General features: G+C 43.2%; 2 protein-coding genes across 2 annotated transcripts; both read left to right on the forward strand.

Moving 5' to 3' along the window:
* The first annotated feature begins 4111 nt into the window (after positions 1-4111).
* LOC139298648 (elongation factor 1-alpha) lies at positions 4112-7670 on the forward strand. The gene is made up of 8 exons (XM_070921349.1): positions 4112-4173; positions 5023-5177; positions 5629-5808; positions 5897-6193; positions 6280-6430; positions 6530-6786; positions 6877-7111; positions 7225-7670. The coding sequence occupies exons 2-8, from the start codon at positions 5034-5036 to the stop codon at positions 7344-7346; spliced, it is 1386 nt and encodes a 461-aa protein (XP_070777450.1). The 5' UTR covers positions 4112-4173; positions 5023-5033; the 3' UTR covers positions 7347-7670.
* Positions 7671-7936: 266 nt separating this feature from the next.
* Positions 7937-16734, forward strand: LOC139299376 (elongation factor 1-alpha). Its single transcript, XM_070922273.1, has 8 exons — positions 7937-7973; positions 9135-9287; positions 11606-11785; positions 11883-12179; positions 12454-12604; positions 14149-14405; positions 15216-15450; positions 16360-16734. The coding sequence occupies exons 2-8, from the start codon at positions 9144-9146 to the stop codon at positions 16482-16484; spliced, it is 1389 nt and encodes a 462-aa protein (XP_070778374.1). The 5' UTR covers positions 7937-7973; positions 9135-9143; the 3' UTR covers positions 16485-16734.
* The last annotated feature ends 603 nt before the right edge of the window (positions 16735-17337 follow it).

Genomic DNA, 17337 nt, shown 5'->3' on the forward strand with positions numbered 1-17337 from the left:
GATGTGGAACTGGCTGTGTTGCAAATGTGCTTTATTTGCATTAACTGTTCCCCCTGGCTCAGATTGTAATTGCATACAGTGTGCTGACATTGCTATTTAGATTGAGTTACCTGAAACTCTTGTCTGTATGCCCATGGATGCCAGTGCCGGGGGTTGTCTGAATGTTGGCATTGATCAGAATCTGTCAGAGCCTTTTTCTTTTCTGCACCCACGCAGACACCAAGTCATGTTTCTTAAAACTGGCAGATAAAGACGACTCCGAAGTACCACGACTGCACTGATGCTGCTGCCCACCACATTACACTATGGTTTAAACTGGAATCCATAATGTGTTTAAATCAATATATGGATAGTACAGATCTATTTACTCTACAGGGTAAACTATTATCGATCTCCTCTATGTTAAATGGCCAAAAGTATGTGGACACATGTATCTTAGATTAGTGCTTCCCAACCTTTTAAAGGTATGCCTTAAAATGATGTAATGTCTCGCCACATGTTCACAGCAGTAAAAGAGTTATTTCCGCTCTTCAATTTAATACTTTTTAGATGCTGAAGTTGAAAGTATCTTGTTTTTCACACGAAACAAGTAAAGATTATTTCGACTGAGTGTTATTCATGTGCGTCAAAGCTGTGGTTTCCAACCTTTTTGGCTTGCGACCCCCGTCATCAGCTGCATGTGTCTATTGATTGTGACCGCTCCAATCAAAGCCTGTTGTTTTGTTTTCCTTTTTTATTTCTCCTTTCCCGTCGTGTAAATCATCTCACAACCCCTCAGGTTAATGCTCTGACCTCTTAGAGATGCTTCAGACAACAGTTTATTTCTCCCATTCCTATTTCAGCGCTGTTGGTGTGGAAGAACTTGACTGTCCGGGTCCTCGACCCCATCCAACACCTCTGGGATGAACTGGAACAAAAACAAAATGATTGTTATGACATTAATTCAAAATCATAAAAGTAAATATGAGAAGCAAGTGCTCTATCTATCTACCTATCTATCTGTGCTTTTTCTCAGTCAGTAGTTAAAATGTTCAGTCTTGTCTTGTTGCTATAACCACCACTCAGACCCGATGACTCATCACTGACGTGCTGCCAGGGACCGACTGTTGAATCACATTCTCCCTTTCACACACATACTTAAAAAAACACACGCACACATACGCACACACACACACACACACACACACACTCATACTTCCCCCTCTCTCCTGCCCTGAAATAAAAGCACAGCTGTTGTTCTTCACTCTGTTCAGATCAGTAGAGGCTTCACGAGCCGATCTGTGTTTGGGCCACACAGACTTTTAGTGTACATGTATGTTTGTAGCCATGCTAGCAGTATCAGTCTGTTGGTCTAGACTGAAGTATTGCCATTGAATTTTATACAGATACTCGTGATCTCCAGAGGATAAATCGTACTGAATTTGGGGACCCCCTGACTTTTCCTATAGCGCCACCATGAGGTTGACATTTATGGTGTTGAGTGAAATATCTCAACAAGTACTGAATTAATTGCCTTGAAATTTGGTACACACATCCATGCCCCCCTCAGGATAAATTGTACTAACTTTGGTGACCCTCTGACCATCTTCAGGTCAAGATTTCATTTTGTTCAACACTTTGATTTATAGCTAAATATCTGCAAAACTATTGACATTCCCATCAGCCTCAGCTGTGCTTTGTGTTTAGTGCTAATTAGCAAATGTTAGCATGCTAACACTAAGTTAAGATGGTGAACGCGGTATCAGCATGTTAGCATTGTTATCATGTTAGCATGCTGATGTTATGCCGTGTTCAAGTCATATCGGAGTTCATATCGTAATTACAGACTTGTAAACATCGTTCACGTCAACAAGTCATGATTAAAACTCTGATTTCTCTGAAAGCTGGAAGCGAAATATGGTGAATTATTAAGCATTTGGAGTCTTTCATGTAAAATTTGGCAGCAAAGATTGTGAGATCTTGATATGCAGAGTTAAATGGTGACCAGGAAAGTGTGTTTGTGTGTGTTTGCCAGCCGAACACAGAGCTAAAGCCACTTGCTGCTGCATGCTGGTAAAAAGAGGTCAAGTTCTTTGGTGTCTGTGTAAATCATGAACATTGACTTCACCTCTGGGTCAAGTTTCTTTGCTCCACCTTGTCTCCACCGAGACACCCAACACTTCCTCACTGTCCCAACCACTTCAACTCCCTCTCTGTCTTGGTATGATGTGTTTAATTTGAATGGACCAACTATGAAGGATCAAAGTTTAATGACAGTTTAAACACTGAGCTGTTTAAAAAGGCTGTGCTACCGTGTCACACTCATGCTAATTTAAACTGACTCAGGCCACCTTTTTTTAGGCCTCTAGTTATGAATGGCAGTTGCTCAACAACGTGGAAGAAGAAGATATTTAAGAGTACATTATGCTTTGTGTTGTACATCAAGAATTATAGGTGTGGTTCTTCACATAAAGCCTCTTCATAAATTGGGAATCATAACAGGGAAGAACCTGTTTGCGATTAAGCAAGAACTTAGTTTGCATGCCAGCAAAAGCAGTGTATGTATATAACATTTACCAGGGATTTCTTTAGAATTATTTTCCAATAAATTAGTCCATTTTCCCATTCTGTGCCTTTTACTAACCACACTTCTGGTCATTTTACCCTCTCTTTTTATGACTCTATTAGCAAGTTACCACTTTCTTTCTGCCCCTCAGTCGTCTTATCGCTTCCCTCCTCTCCCACATCTCCTCCTTCCCCCATCGTGGTCGCTCTGCTCTCCGCTGAGTGAAGGCAGCAGCTGCCAAGTCGAAGTGGCTGCTACCTGAACTGGAGGGAAACCCGAGTGAGTAGTTAGTGTGTGAATATATATGTGTGTGTGTGTGTGTACCAGGGGATGCCAGCTGCCTGTATACTGGGCAACATGCCACAGTGATGGAGGAAGAGGCAGAATCTGACCTCCTGACCCCCAAATAGCATCCCAGTGTCAAAGCATGCCTTTTTCTTAAATTTATCCCACTTGTTATATACTGAGTTTTGCGTTTTATTCAGTCTAATTAATAACTCACATTGACAGGATGCAGTGGACAGCTTTAAGTTGTGAATATGGGTGTGATTGTGTTTATTTGAATTCCCCGGAGAAGTCAAATATTTCTACTTTGCCAGCTTACCTAATTAAAATAGTGACCCAGCTGACCCCAAAGATACACGGCACCCTGAGAACACAAATTATAATTCAATCAAAAACTTGTATATGCGTCTGTTGTAAATGTAAACGACTGGCAGATAAGGTGTCAGCATGGGTTCATCTTTTCAGGGTCCGGGCTCTGTTTGAATGCAAATCTCTTGGATCTAGTTAATCTTGTCAAGCTGGGATGGGTGGGGGGTAGAGTTAAGGCTTTGTGCTGTCTTGTGTGTAGGTAAATAATAAAACGCTGAGTTTTAAATACTTATTTTAACTTTTAATTTTTTTTTAAATTAATGATGAAAATCCACTTCCATGTGTGCAGAGAATCATCTGTTTCTATGTTTACACAACACCAAATCAGTGAATGATGAAACCCTGAATTGCCTTTATTATATATCATGAAGAAATATTTTGTCCCGTGTTGTGTTTCAGTTTAAATTATGCCCTGTCTTATTATTACATTATTTATATACAACATATGTATAGTAATACATGTTATTTCTTTCTTATATTTTCAAACTTTATTGTGTCTGACTTGATGGTATTAATCATAAGTGGATGTTTGTTTTTATCTTTTCTCTATCTATCTTTGCGTGATATAATGTATTTCTAGTTTTCAGTAGGTGTAAAATGTGTCATACTAGTAAGTTAAAAAAAAAACTGAAACAGTTTAGCAACACGATCGATTGTGTGCTGTTACGCTCTGTTTCTGGGTCATTCTTATTGTCATCATTATAGTCTCGCTGTTGTGGTCGGTAGTTTCACTACTGAGCTAAAATTCACAGTCTCTCGTGAGACAACATACATGTTTCAGGCGGGTCATCCGGTGGCGTGCTGACGTATTTTTTGCAGGAATGTGTGTGATTTGCGGGTCTGCACCGGGGAGGGCGACGGGAAGTCAGGCCGCCTCCCATTCAGTATAAAACCTCCCAGTCCACCCCTTCTCTTCCTCTTTCTGTTACCTGGCTAGGGGCAGCAGCTTTGGCCGTGAAAACCCAGAAACACCGGTAAGTTGAGCTTTGATTCGTAACGTAGTTAGAGAGCAGGATACGGGCCTTTACGTCTTCGTGATGCTTAATGAGATTAAGTTGAGAGTTTTTTTCTTCGACGATTAGATTATTTTTTAAATCCAAAACTTCGCCTTTAAGGTTATGTAACTTCACACAAACCTGTAGATTTTTTGAAGGAATCGACCCTAACACGTAAAGGATAGTCACCATTCGTTGTTTACTATTAACCTATTTGATGTCGGCGCCTTTTGTGTATTTAAGCGAGACTATGTGTAACTTTTTAACAAAAGAGGTAACGAGGGAGGAGAGAATGTGGGGGAAAACGAACAAAGAGGGGGCTGCTAAAGCGGAGATCCAAGGATGCTGGAATGGCATTTCTTCTCTCCCCTCCATGAAACAATTGCACCTATTCTCCAGTGACAGGTGTTGGGAGTCGGGACAAAATAGCTTCGGAATATTTGGCAATCTTAGTAACTTTATACGACGTGGCCCATGGAGTAACACGTGTCTCGTCTGGCCTGTGGCCGAGTGAGGCCTAGCAGCCGCCGCCTGTTAGCGGCTCAAACCCTGTACTGTTATCGTTTAGTAACGATTATAAATGTTAAGTGATACGACGAAGTCATGATCGTAATGTGAGCTTTACTTGTCCCCCATTTTTAAAAAAACTTTCCATGAACTACAGCCAGGACAGTGATAAAACTGAGCCGGGCCCGAAGTGTCATGGTTCAATTAACGTTAACGTCACGTTAGCTTTCTCTGTGGTTAAACGTTGGTTAGACTAATGTAAGTATGGTGCGCTTAAATATGATAACTAACGGATGTCTATTTTCTTATTATTCGTGACAGAAACTAACACAATGGGAAAGGAAAAGATCCACATCAACATCGTGGTCATTGGCCATGTCGACTCCGGCAAGTCCACCTCTACCGGTCATCTGATCTACAAGTGCGGAGGAATCGACAAGAGAACCATCGAGAAGTTCGAGAAGGAAGCCGCTGAGGTGAGCAGTTGTATCTTATCTTTTATAACCGTTAGTCAAGAGCCAAGATGGCGGCGCCAGCGTGCCTTCTCTGAGCCCTGCTGCCCGGCACGAGAATGTAGCAACTGTGTGCGCGCACGCGGGGTGGGGCTTAAGGCGAGCAGCGCGGATAGTGACTGTGCACTCAATTCAGCAGAGGCCTCAAGGCTATTGTGTACTATGTATATAAATATTGTATAATATATTGAATGTACACTATCCTACACCTGAAAGTTATTAAAATTACATAATTGCCCAGAAGCTGGTTTAGTGAATGTGTCCAAATTTAGTTCTTAATCGCATACAGAATTGGCTATATTGACTGCAGTAGCAACTGATTGCCATACAAGCATAGAATGCATCAGGAAACTTAAATGGCTAGCTATAATTTATACAAGCAGAAAACTAATTATTTCCACCTTCTACTCCACAGATGGGTAAGGGCTCCTTCAAGTACGCCTGGGTGCTGGACAAACTGAAGGCCGAGCGTGAGCGTGGTATCACCATCGACATCGCTCTGTGGAAGTTTGAGACCGCAAAGTACTATGTGACCATCATTGATGCCCCTGGACACAGGGACTTCATCAAGAACATGATCACTGGTACCTCTCAGGTAAATGATCATAGAAATCACTGCAAGCTCAACTTTGAATCACATCGGCATCTTGCTGTAGTATTTATATATGAACTTTTCACTTTAGGCCGATTGCGCTGTGCTGATCGTTGCTGCTGGTGTTGGTGAGTTCGAGGCTGGTATCTCCAAGAACGGCCAGACCCGTGAGCATGCCCTGCTGGCCTTCACCCTCGGTGTGAAGCAGCTCATCGTTGGAGTCAACAAGATGGACTCCACCGAGCCCCCTTACAGCCAGGCCCGTTTCGAGGAAATCACCAAGGAAGTGAGCACCTACATCAAGAAGATCGGCTACAACCCTGCCACTGTTGCCTTTGTCCCCATCTCTGGGTGGCACGGAGACAACATGCTGGAGACCAGTGACAAGGTAAGGACATTTTACCATGTGGTGCTCAAGTTGTCAACCTGCTGGATTGGACAAGGACTGATTCTTCACTTTGAATCTGTCTGTAGATGAGCTGGTTCAAGGGATGGAAGATTGAGCGCAAGGACGGTAATGCTAATGGCACCACACTGCTGGAGGCTCTTGATGCCATCCTGCCACCTGCCCGCCCCACCGACAAGCCCCTCCGTCTGCCCCTGCAGGACGTCTACAAAATTGGCGGTAGGAATTTATGTCAACGTTTTTCATTAAGAAAAGAAAATGGTATAAATTGAACGTTACATTCAAAGTTTGAGTACTTACACTGACTATTTTTCTCAGGTATTGGAACTGTCCCCGTCGGCCGTGTTGAGACCGGTATCCTGAAGCCTGGTATGGTCGTCACCTTCGCTCCCCCCTGCCTGACCACTGAGGTGAAGTCTGTGGAGATGCACCACGAGTCTCTGCCCGAGGCTGTCCCTGGTGACAACGTTGGCTTCAACATCAAGAACGTGTCTGTCAAGGAAATCCGTCGTGGATACGTGGCTGGCGACAGCAAGAACGACCCTCCCAAGGGAGCTGACAACTTCAACGCCCAGGTTTGTATTGTGAACTTGTGAAAAGAATGGCCTCCAGTTTTTGGTGAAGTTGGAATTTGAATTGAGTTCTAATTAAAAATTTGTCCACAGGTCATCATCCTGAACCACCCCGGCCAGATCTCCCAGGGTTATGCCCCCGTGCTGGATTGCCACACAGCTCACATTGCCTGCAAGTTCAAGGAGCTCATCGAGAAGATCGACCGTCGTTCTGGCAAGAAGCTTGAGGACCAGCCCAAATTTGTCAAGTCTGGAGACGCCGCCATTGTCAACCTGGTTCCACAGAAGCCCATGGTTGTGGAAGCCTTCTCAAACTACCCTCCCCTCGGTATGTTTTGTACTTGGCCTACTATATACGGTTTATAAATGCTTAGTATTGATGCAATAAAATGAGTGTGATCATATGCAGTTGCTAACTGCTCACCCCTCTTCTATTCCCAGGTCGTTTTGCCGTGCGTGACATGAGGCAGACGGTGGCCGTTGGTGTCATCAAGGCTGTTGAGACCAAGGAAGTATCCGGAAAGACAACCAAGGCTGCAGAGAAGGCCCAGAAGAAGAAATGAATGGTCGTGCAGGACATCCAGCAACAAGATGTGTGCCGGCAGCAGCTGGCCACCCCTTCTCCCCACCCTGGATCATCTTCTCTGTGGCAGAGCTCTCTACTAAAGGACTGGCTTATGCTGATTAAAACCCATCGCAAAAGTTTTCGCAGGAAAAAAGAACTACGTGGCATTGTCACTTACCTGAATCACATGACGGTGCCTCTTCTCAGTTAAGTTTAAGTTGGAAATGGTTTAAAACTGTATCTCGATGTTAAATGCCACAAATTTAATTGGAAAGAAAGCTGCTGGTAACTAATAAAATAAATGTCTTTGAAAAAATTGAAATTGGCTTGTCTTCATCCTTTACTGTTGCAGTTGGTGTAGTTCTCGGCTGTCAAAGGCAAGCCTGTGTGTTGCAGCTGTTTTTGACCATGCTATCTGTGTCCGGTGATGCACTTGCCATCCAATCGCCTCGATAGGAGTTATGCCACCCCAGCCAATAGCACCCCTTATTTTACTCTGACAGCAACAAGAGCACGCGCAGCCCTCCCTCCTCTCTGGTTCAGTATAAAAACTCGGGACAGATCACATTCTGTCCTTTTTTTCCCTCTGCTCTAAATCAGGGGACTTCTTAATTGCTGGGCACAGGTAAGTGAAATCATCTTTTTAATCCAACTCAAGGTCAATTCTTAAAAAAAAACAAAAACAAAAAAACAATGCATGTTCACGCAAAGGACCTGGGGTGGATTCAGGGCAGGAAATTTAGACTTCTAGTCTTATACTAGCATGAGTCAGAATACAGATGGCTACTGTCTCAATCAAGACTAAAAATCAGATTCTGCTTGGTTGTCATATTAGGTTACAGATAAAGGGTAAACATGCTAGCTTACCTCTAGGCTTTTCTGTCTATCCAAACTGCACAGCATGGGGGTGGTCTACTCGGCTTTGTCTTAATGCGCCTTAATCCAATGGCTTTAAAAAGAAAAAAAAAACCGCTAAATGATATGAATTACAATGAACTTGAACTGTAAATGAGGTACCAGATTGTTCTTTCTGCCAGTCATGGTAGTCATTTCTACCATCGTGAACGCGCACCCTTACACCCCAATGCTGCCTGTACGGTTTCTGTGCGCGCGCTTGCATCAGTTGGTAACATGGCGGCTCTGCGCTCCCGGCGCAACATGGAGGCCGGGCAGCCGGTATCGAGCACATGGCGCGTGACTCATCAGTGTCGCTTTTCCGGTGGCGTGCACGAGCATCGAAAATGACAGTTTTAGAAAAGAGATTAGCGTTTACAACAAAGAGTTATCGACAACAAACTCGGTAAAGCTATAATAGATGCGTAGTGACAAACACCACGCAGCTATATTTTACACGACTGTCATGCTAGCTTTAACGCTTGGCTGTAAGCTAGCTAACGAAACGTCAGCTAACTGCTTATGCCGCAGTTGTGACAAGGTTGTGAATCGATCACGACATTGGACGTTAAACACGTAGCGATATTAACTGATTTTCAGTTAAATTAGTCATAACAATGGTCGCCCGATGGTCCTTACTGAACTCACGCCATTTACAGACTAAGGCTGAAATATTTAATTTAAAGTCAGCACAACTACTCCACATTGTGTTTATAATTTGATTCACTTAATGGCCAACAACGCGCTAACGTTAGTTAACAACTGACGTTAGTTACTGAGTCATAATGACCTCAATGGTGGTCCCACTGAGCTAACCCCATTTTGTAGACAAATTCAAACCTAGAATATTTATAAAGTCAACATAATTACTCCCCATCTTGTTTATAACCAGTTAATCGAAATGGGAAAGGAAAAGACCCACATCAACATCGTGGTCATTGGCCATGTCGACTCCGGCAAGTCCACCACCACCGGCCACCTGATCTACAAGTGCGGAGGAATCGACAAGAGAACCATCGAGAAGTTTGAGAAGGAAGCCGCTGAGGTTGGTTATGGATAAATCAGAGGCTTTCTTTTAAGTTTTCAATTAAAAAGAACACACCACAGGACACATAAGTATGAGACCATGAAGGCAGAAACTGTGTCATCTTTAAGTGTGGGAAACGGGTGTGGTGGATGTTAATGATCACTGATATTACTTGGTTAAGACTGCCGCCTACTGTTGAAAGATGTTTACTGTTCTTATTGGAACTTGAAGAAAATACAGAAAATATCCCTTTTATAGTCGCATAACATAGTTTTAACATACATAAAGGTTATATTCAATGTGTCAATGGTTAATATAGTAATTACTTCCACATTACTATAACCAGTGTCCCCTAATGGATACTTAATTTGGTAAATATTAGAGTAACTACACTTAAGTACACACTTAACTAAGGTAAGCCATATATAAACATTGATTTGTTTAAACAGATTTTAAACAAATCATTTGTTTCACACAAAATGGAAAAACAAGCCTGATGCTTTGAAGAAACTACAAAGTAAATATCACAGTAACAAATATGCCTACCTGTTGAATGTGTCAAAATTAGGAAATGTTTCTAACTTTACACTAATGCATGAAAAATGGTCTAAAACATGTTTAGGTCCCCCAAACAGCAATGTATATGTATGACTAAATATATATATATATATATATATATATATATATATATATATATATATAGTCTGTTGGAGTCCGCCACCCTCAGCCTGCTGCCCCAGCATGCAACAGCATAGAGGATAGCACTGGCCACCACAGACTCATAAAACATCCTCAGCATAGTCCGGCAGATGTTGAAGGACCTCAGCCGCCTCAGAAAATAGAGACGGCTCCGGCTCTTCCTGTAGAGGGCATTAGTGTTCTTTACCCAGTCCAGTTTATTGTCAATGTGAACTCCCAGGTACTTGTAATCCTCTACAATGTCCACACTGACCCCCTGGATGGAAACAGGGGTCATCGGTGCCTTGGTCCTCCTCAGATCAACAGTCAGCTCCTTTGTCTTTGTCACGTTGAGCTGCAGGTAGTTCTGCTCGCACCATGTGACAAAGTTGTCCACAGCAGCCCTGTACTCCTCCTCATCACCCTCACTGATACATCCAACTATTGCTGAGTCATCAGAAAAGTTCTGAAGATGGCAGGTCTCAGTGCAGTAGCTGAAGTCCATGGTGTAAGAGGGAGGGAGAGAGGACAGTCCCCTGTGGGGGACTCTGTCTGACACACAGTGTTGTAAGCGCACATACTGTGGTCTGCCAGTCAGGTAGTTGACAATCCAGGACAGGAGGACGGCATCCACCTGCATCTCCGTCAGCTTCTCACCTAGTAGAGCCAGACGGATGGTGTTGAACGCACTGGAGAAGTCAAAAAACATGACTCTCACAGTGCTCGCCGGCTTATCCAGGTGGGCGTAGACGCAGTTTAGCAGGTAGATGATGGCATCCTCAACTCCAAGTCGGGGCTGATAGGCGAACTGAAGGGGGTCCAAGTGTGGCTTTACCATGGGCCGGAGCTGCTCCAGGACGAGTCTCTCAAGGGTCTTCATGATGTGGGAGGTCAGTGCCACAGGTCTCTAGTCCTTGGAGCCACTGGGTCGCGGCGTCTTTGGCACAGGAACGAGGCAGGACGTCTTCCACAGCACGGGGACCCTCTGAAGATTCAGGCTCATGTTGAAGACGTGGTGAAGTACTCCACATAGCTGGGGGGCACAGGCTTTAAGCACCCTGGGGCTGACACCATCAGGGCCTGCAGCCTTGTTTTAGTGGAGTCTCATCAGCTGTCTCCTAACATGGTCAGCAGTGAAGCACACTGTAGCGGTGATCGGTGGGGGAGCCGTCAGCCCGGGGACTGGGGAACGAGGTGTGAGGAAAGCTCTCACAGGGGGGTGGGGGGCTGTGAGGAGCAGGAAGCCCTCTTCTTTGCATTCACATGCACAATGACACGCATAACTACTCCATGTAATGTGATGTAACTGTCTCTGTAGTATTTAGAACCTATTTAGCATGTAGAAACTGTGATAGATTGGATGATAGAGGACAGGGTGGTGGGTGACACTTGATATTTCTGAGGTTAACGAGCTGATAGATCTCATTGGTTTCATTAAATAAGAACCAAAACATATCCCAAATCCAACTGTAAAAAAACAGCAACTTTACGTTTTCTTGGGTCCATCAGGAAGTTATTTTCAGAGGACTTGTAAGAGGAAGTTTGTTGTTTTTCCACAATGAAGAGACATGATTTTATTTTAAAAATCTCAGTTGAAATTTTCTAGCTGTTTTCCCACTTCATTTCCTGCTCTATTTGTGTTGTCTTGACCATAATAGATGGGTAAGGGCTCCTTCAAGTACGCCTGGGTGCTGGACAAACTGAAGGCTGAGCGTGAACGTGGTATCACCATCGACATCGCTCTGTGGAAGTTTGAGACCGCCAAGTACTACGTGACCATCATCGATGCCCCTGGACACAGGGACTTCATCAAGAACATGATCACTGGTACCTCTCAGGTAAAGGCACACCTTTTAACCTGCTCTCTACTGACTTCACTTCATTCTTTATGTATAAAACACATGCTTGTCCCACAAAATTCTCCCTGTTTATTAGGCTGACTGCGCTGTGCTGATCGTTGCTGCCGGTGTTGGTGAGTTCGAGGCTGGTATCTCCAAGAACGGCCAGACCCGTGAGCACGCCCTGCTGGCCTACACTCTGGGTGTGAAGCAGCTCATCGTTGGAGTCAACAAGATGGACTCCACTGAGCCCCCTTACAGCCAGAAGCGTTTTGAGGAGATCACCAAGGAAGTGAGCACCTACATCAAGAAGATCGGCTACAACCCTGCCACTGTTGCCTTTGTCCCCATCTCTGGGTGGCACGGAGACAACATGCTGGAGGCCAGTGACAAGGTAAGGGGCTTATTACATGCTAAGTTCAAGTCAACATACTGTAGTACTTGTTGTACTTGCCTCACTTCAAATTCCTTTAAATCAGACAATCACACATCTGTGATTTACATGATTTCTGTTTCTGACTCAAACGGAGACATTTAATGCATTTCTTGGACTATCGCATCAAAAAATCCTCCAGAACTAAAAATATTTCTTTCTCTTACTCTATTACTTTTTCCTCTTTTCCTATCTTCCTCTCTCTCTGTCCCTGTATCCACATTCTCTATTTCAGATGGGCTGGTTCAAGGGTTGGAAGATCGAGCGTAAGGAGGGCGGTGCCAATGGCGTCACCCTGCTGGAGGCTCTGGACTCCATCCTGCCCCCCAGCCGCCCCACTGACAAGCCCTTGCGTCTGCCCCTGCAGGACGTCTACAAGATTGGCGGTAAGGAGTGTCAGGTCATGTTAACTCATAACACGTCACCTCATCGAAGGACGTAATGTAATTTCAGTGGGAATGGCCACTACTTTCTACAAGCGGATATTTGAATAGTCTACCTTCCTGTCTAACAAACATCATCTGACCGATTGCACTGTCAAGCCCCTTTCAGATGTACACTGATACATGAACGCCCTTATGTCTGAATACATCACTTTAGTTTTATGTAAAAGTCACGACGGCAATCTTACTAGGTAGTAACATTTACCTATCGCTTCCAACACAGTGCAAGTCTCAAGTTTGAATGAAGAGGCGTCAGATTAACATATTTAACGTATTTATCGTCTCCCATACAAAAATCAGTTTGATAAACAAGAAACACTGAAAAAGTTTTAAATCTTAAATCTACACAAATGTGCAAATGTATTTTCGCCCCTCACAGTGTGAGGAAAAACAGGTTAAAAAAAACAACTTTGCCCATCACCATAATGAACCAACCAGCACTTTCTCTCCAGTTCATGAATATTCAGCCAAACATTTTATATAGAGCATATGAGCAAATAGGAATGAAATCCCAATTTAACGTCTTGTCTATCCGAGCTCGTCGGACATTATAAAATAGGCAGTATACGTCTCTATGTAATGAAATATTATTAGTAGTCTTACTGTAAGATGCAGGATTAGCCTCCCTCTTGCGCACGATGATGATAAATAAAGGTTTCGAGTGTTTAAAACATCGCTGATGCAGCCTGTGACAGACCAGGAAACAATCCTCTTCCTTCATATCATTACTTTCCAGCTCACCGCGGTTCTCCAGTGGTGCCACTGCTCCACTCCCGTACCAAAGTTGCCAAATATCATGCGAGCATTGAGGCTCTGTAACTATCCGAGTGAAGCCGTAAGGAACATTTATGTACAGTAAAAGATACCTATGCCTGAATGACATTGCTTTAACAGATAGATGAAGCCTGATAAACAAAACACATAGCGAGCAACAATCCCTTTCACTTACGAGTCTATGCAAATTAAGTTAAACCCGGGCCACAGTGACACAATATCAAAACCAAACAAAGAGGCACAGAGTCGAGTTGCTTAAAGTTGCACCAGTAACAGCAGCTTGTAGTGAAATTGGAGACCCTTGATTGATGCGTCAGAGCGTAGACTCAGCCTCTGATATCTGTTAAAGGACGTTTCTGGGAGTGGATCCAGACAGCTGTTCAACCAGTTCAGACAGGTCAATCACAGAGGTGGAACCGAATATGCTGGATATATTCAGTGTACACTTAAACTACACCAGACATAATTAATACTATTATATTACTCTTATTTGTAGCTTGACTGTCTATAATTTATACATTTCAAACACTGTGAAATCATAAATGATCAAATTCGAGCCTGGTGGCCTGTACTTTACAGCTCTTACAAGCCTTCATTAAGGTTAAGGTTCAGTTCACACCTTCCATCAAAACCTCTTCTAATTCATAAGTTATTTTATTTAGAAATGAACTGAAGAGCGTACTAGAAACCTGTTGCCTCCTGTTCCCTCTCAGGTATTGGAACTGTCCCCGTCGGCCGTGTTGAGACCGGTATCCTGAAGCCCGGCATGGTCGTCACCTTTGCTCCCCCCAACCTGACCACTGAGGTGAAGTCTGTGGAGATGCACCACGAGTCTCTGACTGAAGCTCTCCCTGGTGACAACGTCGGCTTCAACATCAAGAACGTGTCCGTCAAGGAAATCCGCCGTGGAAACGTGGCTGGCGACAGCAAGAATGACCCCCCCATGGCGGCTGATAACTTCACCGCACAGGTGAGTCTTAGGAAAAGGGAAAAGAAGGAAGAGTAAATAGGAGGAACTCGTTTGTTTTTTTGTTTTTTGGCAATTTTACGTGAAATAGATATTCAAACCAAAACAGAACACAAAGGACCTGATGGTTTTGTTGGAGACACACAACAGACCTTCACAGTCTTCAGCAGTTATTCATGCAATAATATTCATTCATATTCATTCATGTATACTTTTTAGCCTAAACAATAAATGCCAAAATGTTTTAAAATGTTACTTTTTAAACCAAATTCCCATTATATTCACACAGTGGGATATCAATCATTAGTTGTAAATACAAATTCCAACCAATTTACAATTAACAGTCCTTGTGACTATTTAATTGTTGGTATTTAACTGCCCCTCGACTCTTTCTATCAAACAAATCTGCTTTTTTTCTCACAGACTAAAGTCTACTAGTTTCCAGGAGTATGAAAGTTCATTCTTGAAACAGTAGTTTGACAAAAATATGTGAACTCAAGAAAAGTCCTGTCTGGAATCAAACCAAGGATGAGCAGCTAGCGCTCCTCTATCAGTCTTTTTAAGTGTACTTATCCATTTCTGTGAAACAAATGTACTTCCCCTTCAATTTAGGTTAAGGTTAGTAGTGAAAACCATCACTATTACACAACAGACTGAACATTGAACAATACTGTCCCTGTTAGACCACACAACACACCTCCTTCTACTCCTCTGAGAGAATAACTCTGTGGTTTCCAGCTCCCATCAGTCCACATCCTTAGATGATGTTAGATGTCGCTCTTGTAACCTCCCTCCATGTCTCTTCCTCTGCAGGTCATCATCCTGAACCACCCCGGCCAGATCTCCCAGGGTTATGCCCCGGTGCTGGACTGCCACACTGCTCACATTGCCTGCAAGTTCAGCGAGCTCAAGGAGAAGATCGACCGTCGTTCCGGCAAGAAGCTTGAGGACAACCCCAAGGCTCTCAAGTCTGGAGACGCCGCCATCATCACCATGGTGCCTGGAAAACCCATGTGTGTTGAGAGCTTCTCCCAGTATCCCCCACTGGGTGAGTGGAACGCTGTTTGCCCACACAGGTGTAATTAATAACGTTCATGATGGCTGCACTCTGAGCCAGATACTTCCCTCAGGACTTGGTGGAGACCAAAAACAGAGCTAAAAAGAGAGTAAATATTACATTCATCAGGTGGACACGAATGACTCCATAATTCCTCTGTACTGTATTGTGGCTCATTGGTAGCCCTGAATATGATTCCAGCATTGCAGTTTTAAAGTTGTTTTCTTCCACATCAGGATAATTGGTTGATTTTTGATGTTTTGATCCGGTGAGGAGCCGCTCCTCTCTCGATCCGACTGTCCGTGGAGGTGGGCAGACAAAAAATGCAGAAGTACAGTCTTTAGTTTGAACAACGGCCCTAGAGCTGGAAAAAGTCCGCCAGATGACGCAAAACGCGATATGAGTTGGGAGCTCTGTGTGCAGGCAACATTGGGGGAAGTCAAACATTGTTCATTTGCATAAACTACCTACTTTGTAATGATGCAAAGCTGGTTGAAAATCAGCAACGTTTCCCTTTAAGGAAATCATTACAAATGTCCATCCCTAGTACAAGGACAGGTGGACAAACATTGATTTAGTCCCTAATCTTGATTTCAAGTATGACTGGTGATCCAGAATCTAATTAACATTTATTTTGACAACTTTTTAATACAAGTTCAGGACATAAAATAACTAAATAATTCAATTCTAACTGTTTTATTCTCTGCTTGCTTTTCTACTGGTGTTTTTTGTTCTTGGTAACTGAAAAGTATTGATCTTTTGTATAAAGTGTTATAAACTGTATATTCACAACCTACCAGTTGCACCTTAAACACAGAGAAGACTCACATCAGTGGCATCCTTTCATCTTCTGACTGACGCCTCTGTTCATATCTTTTCTTGTCCATCTCTTCCTCCCAGGTCGCTTTGCTGTGCGTGACATGAGGCAGACCGTGGCCGTTGGTGTCATTAAGTCCGTCGAGAAGAAGATCGCCTCCGGTGGAAAGGTCACCAAGTCTGCACAGAAGGCCGACAAGAAGAAATGAATTCTCATGCAGGACGTCCAACAAAAAGTCACGTCTCAGCAGCAGCGGGCCGCCCCATCCCTTCATCTCCCCTGCCACCCAGCGTCGTCTTCTCTGAGGCAGAGCTCTCTACTCAAGGACTGGCTTATGCTGATTAAAACCCATCGCAAAAGTTTCCGCAGGAAAGGAAGGCTCGTGCCTGTTAGGAGAAACTATGATCATAATTAAGTTGAAACCAAAACAATAAAAATCTTAAACATTGCCAAATGAAGATGTTTCTGTTGTGTTTCATTACATTCAGTATTTATTGACTGCAAACTGCAGCAGCACTCCTCAGGAGCTTGTTTCAAACACAGCAGAGCATGTTTCAATTAGAATTGGTCAAGTCACATCACACCACAATGATCAGTTTTAGGCCTTTTCTCATTTCTTCTGTAGATTCAAAGATGATGAAGGAGTACATGTTTTCATATGAATGTGTTTTTTGATATATTTGTTATATATCTACAAACTCCAGGTACAAAAGATGAGGCACGTTTTTAAGGGGCGTCCCATAAAATGCGATTAAGAAGACCAGGCTGGTAAAGCTGTGTGTGCATTCGGCAAAAAAAAATTTAAACTTAGGATATTTATTTATAAAGTCAATAATAAAGTCATAATTACTCCCCATGTTATTTATAACCAGTAAATCAAAATGGGAAAGGAAAAGACCTGCATCAAGATCTACAAGTGAGGAGGAATTGACAAGAGAACCATCGAGAAGTTTATTATTATATTAAATACTAAGATAAATACAGTCAGAAGGCAGTCCTGCTGCACGAAACTCCGGACAAAATGTTTAAGCACACTGTAGTAAAATAAATTAATTACCAGC

This window comes from Enoplosus armatus, chromosome 16 (genome assembly GCF_043641665.1).
Source record: "Enoplosus armatus isolate fEnoArm2 chromosome 16, fEnoArm2.hap1, whole genome shotgun sequence".
NCBI classification, from domain to species: domain Eukaryota; kingdom Metazoa; phylum Chordata; class Actinopteri; order Centrarchiformes; family Enoplosidae; genus Enoplosus; species Enoplosus armatus.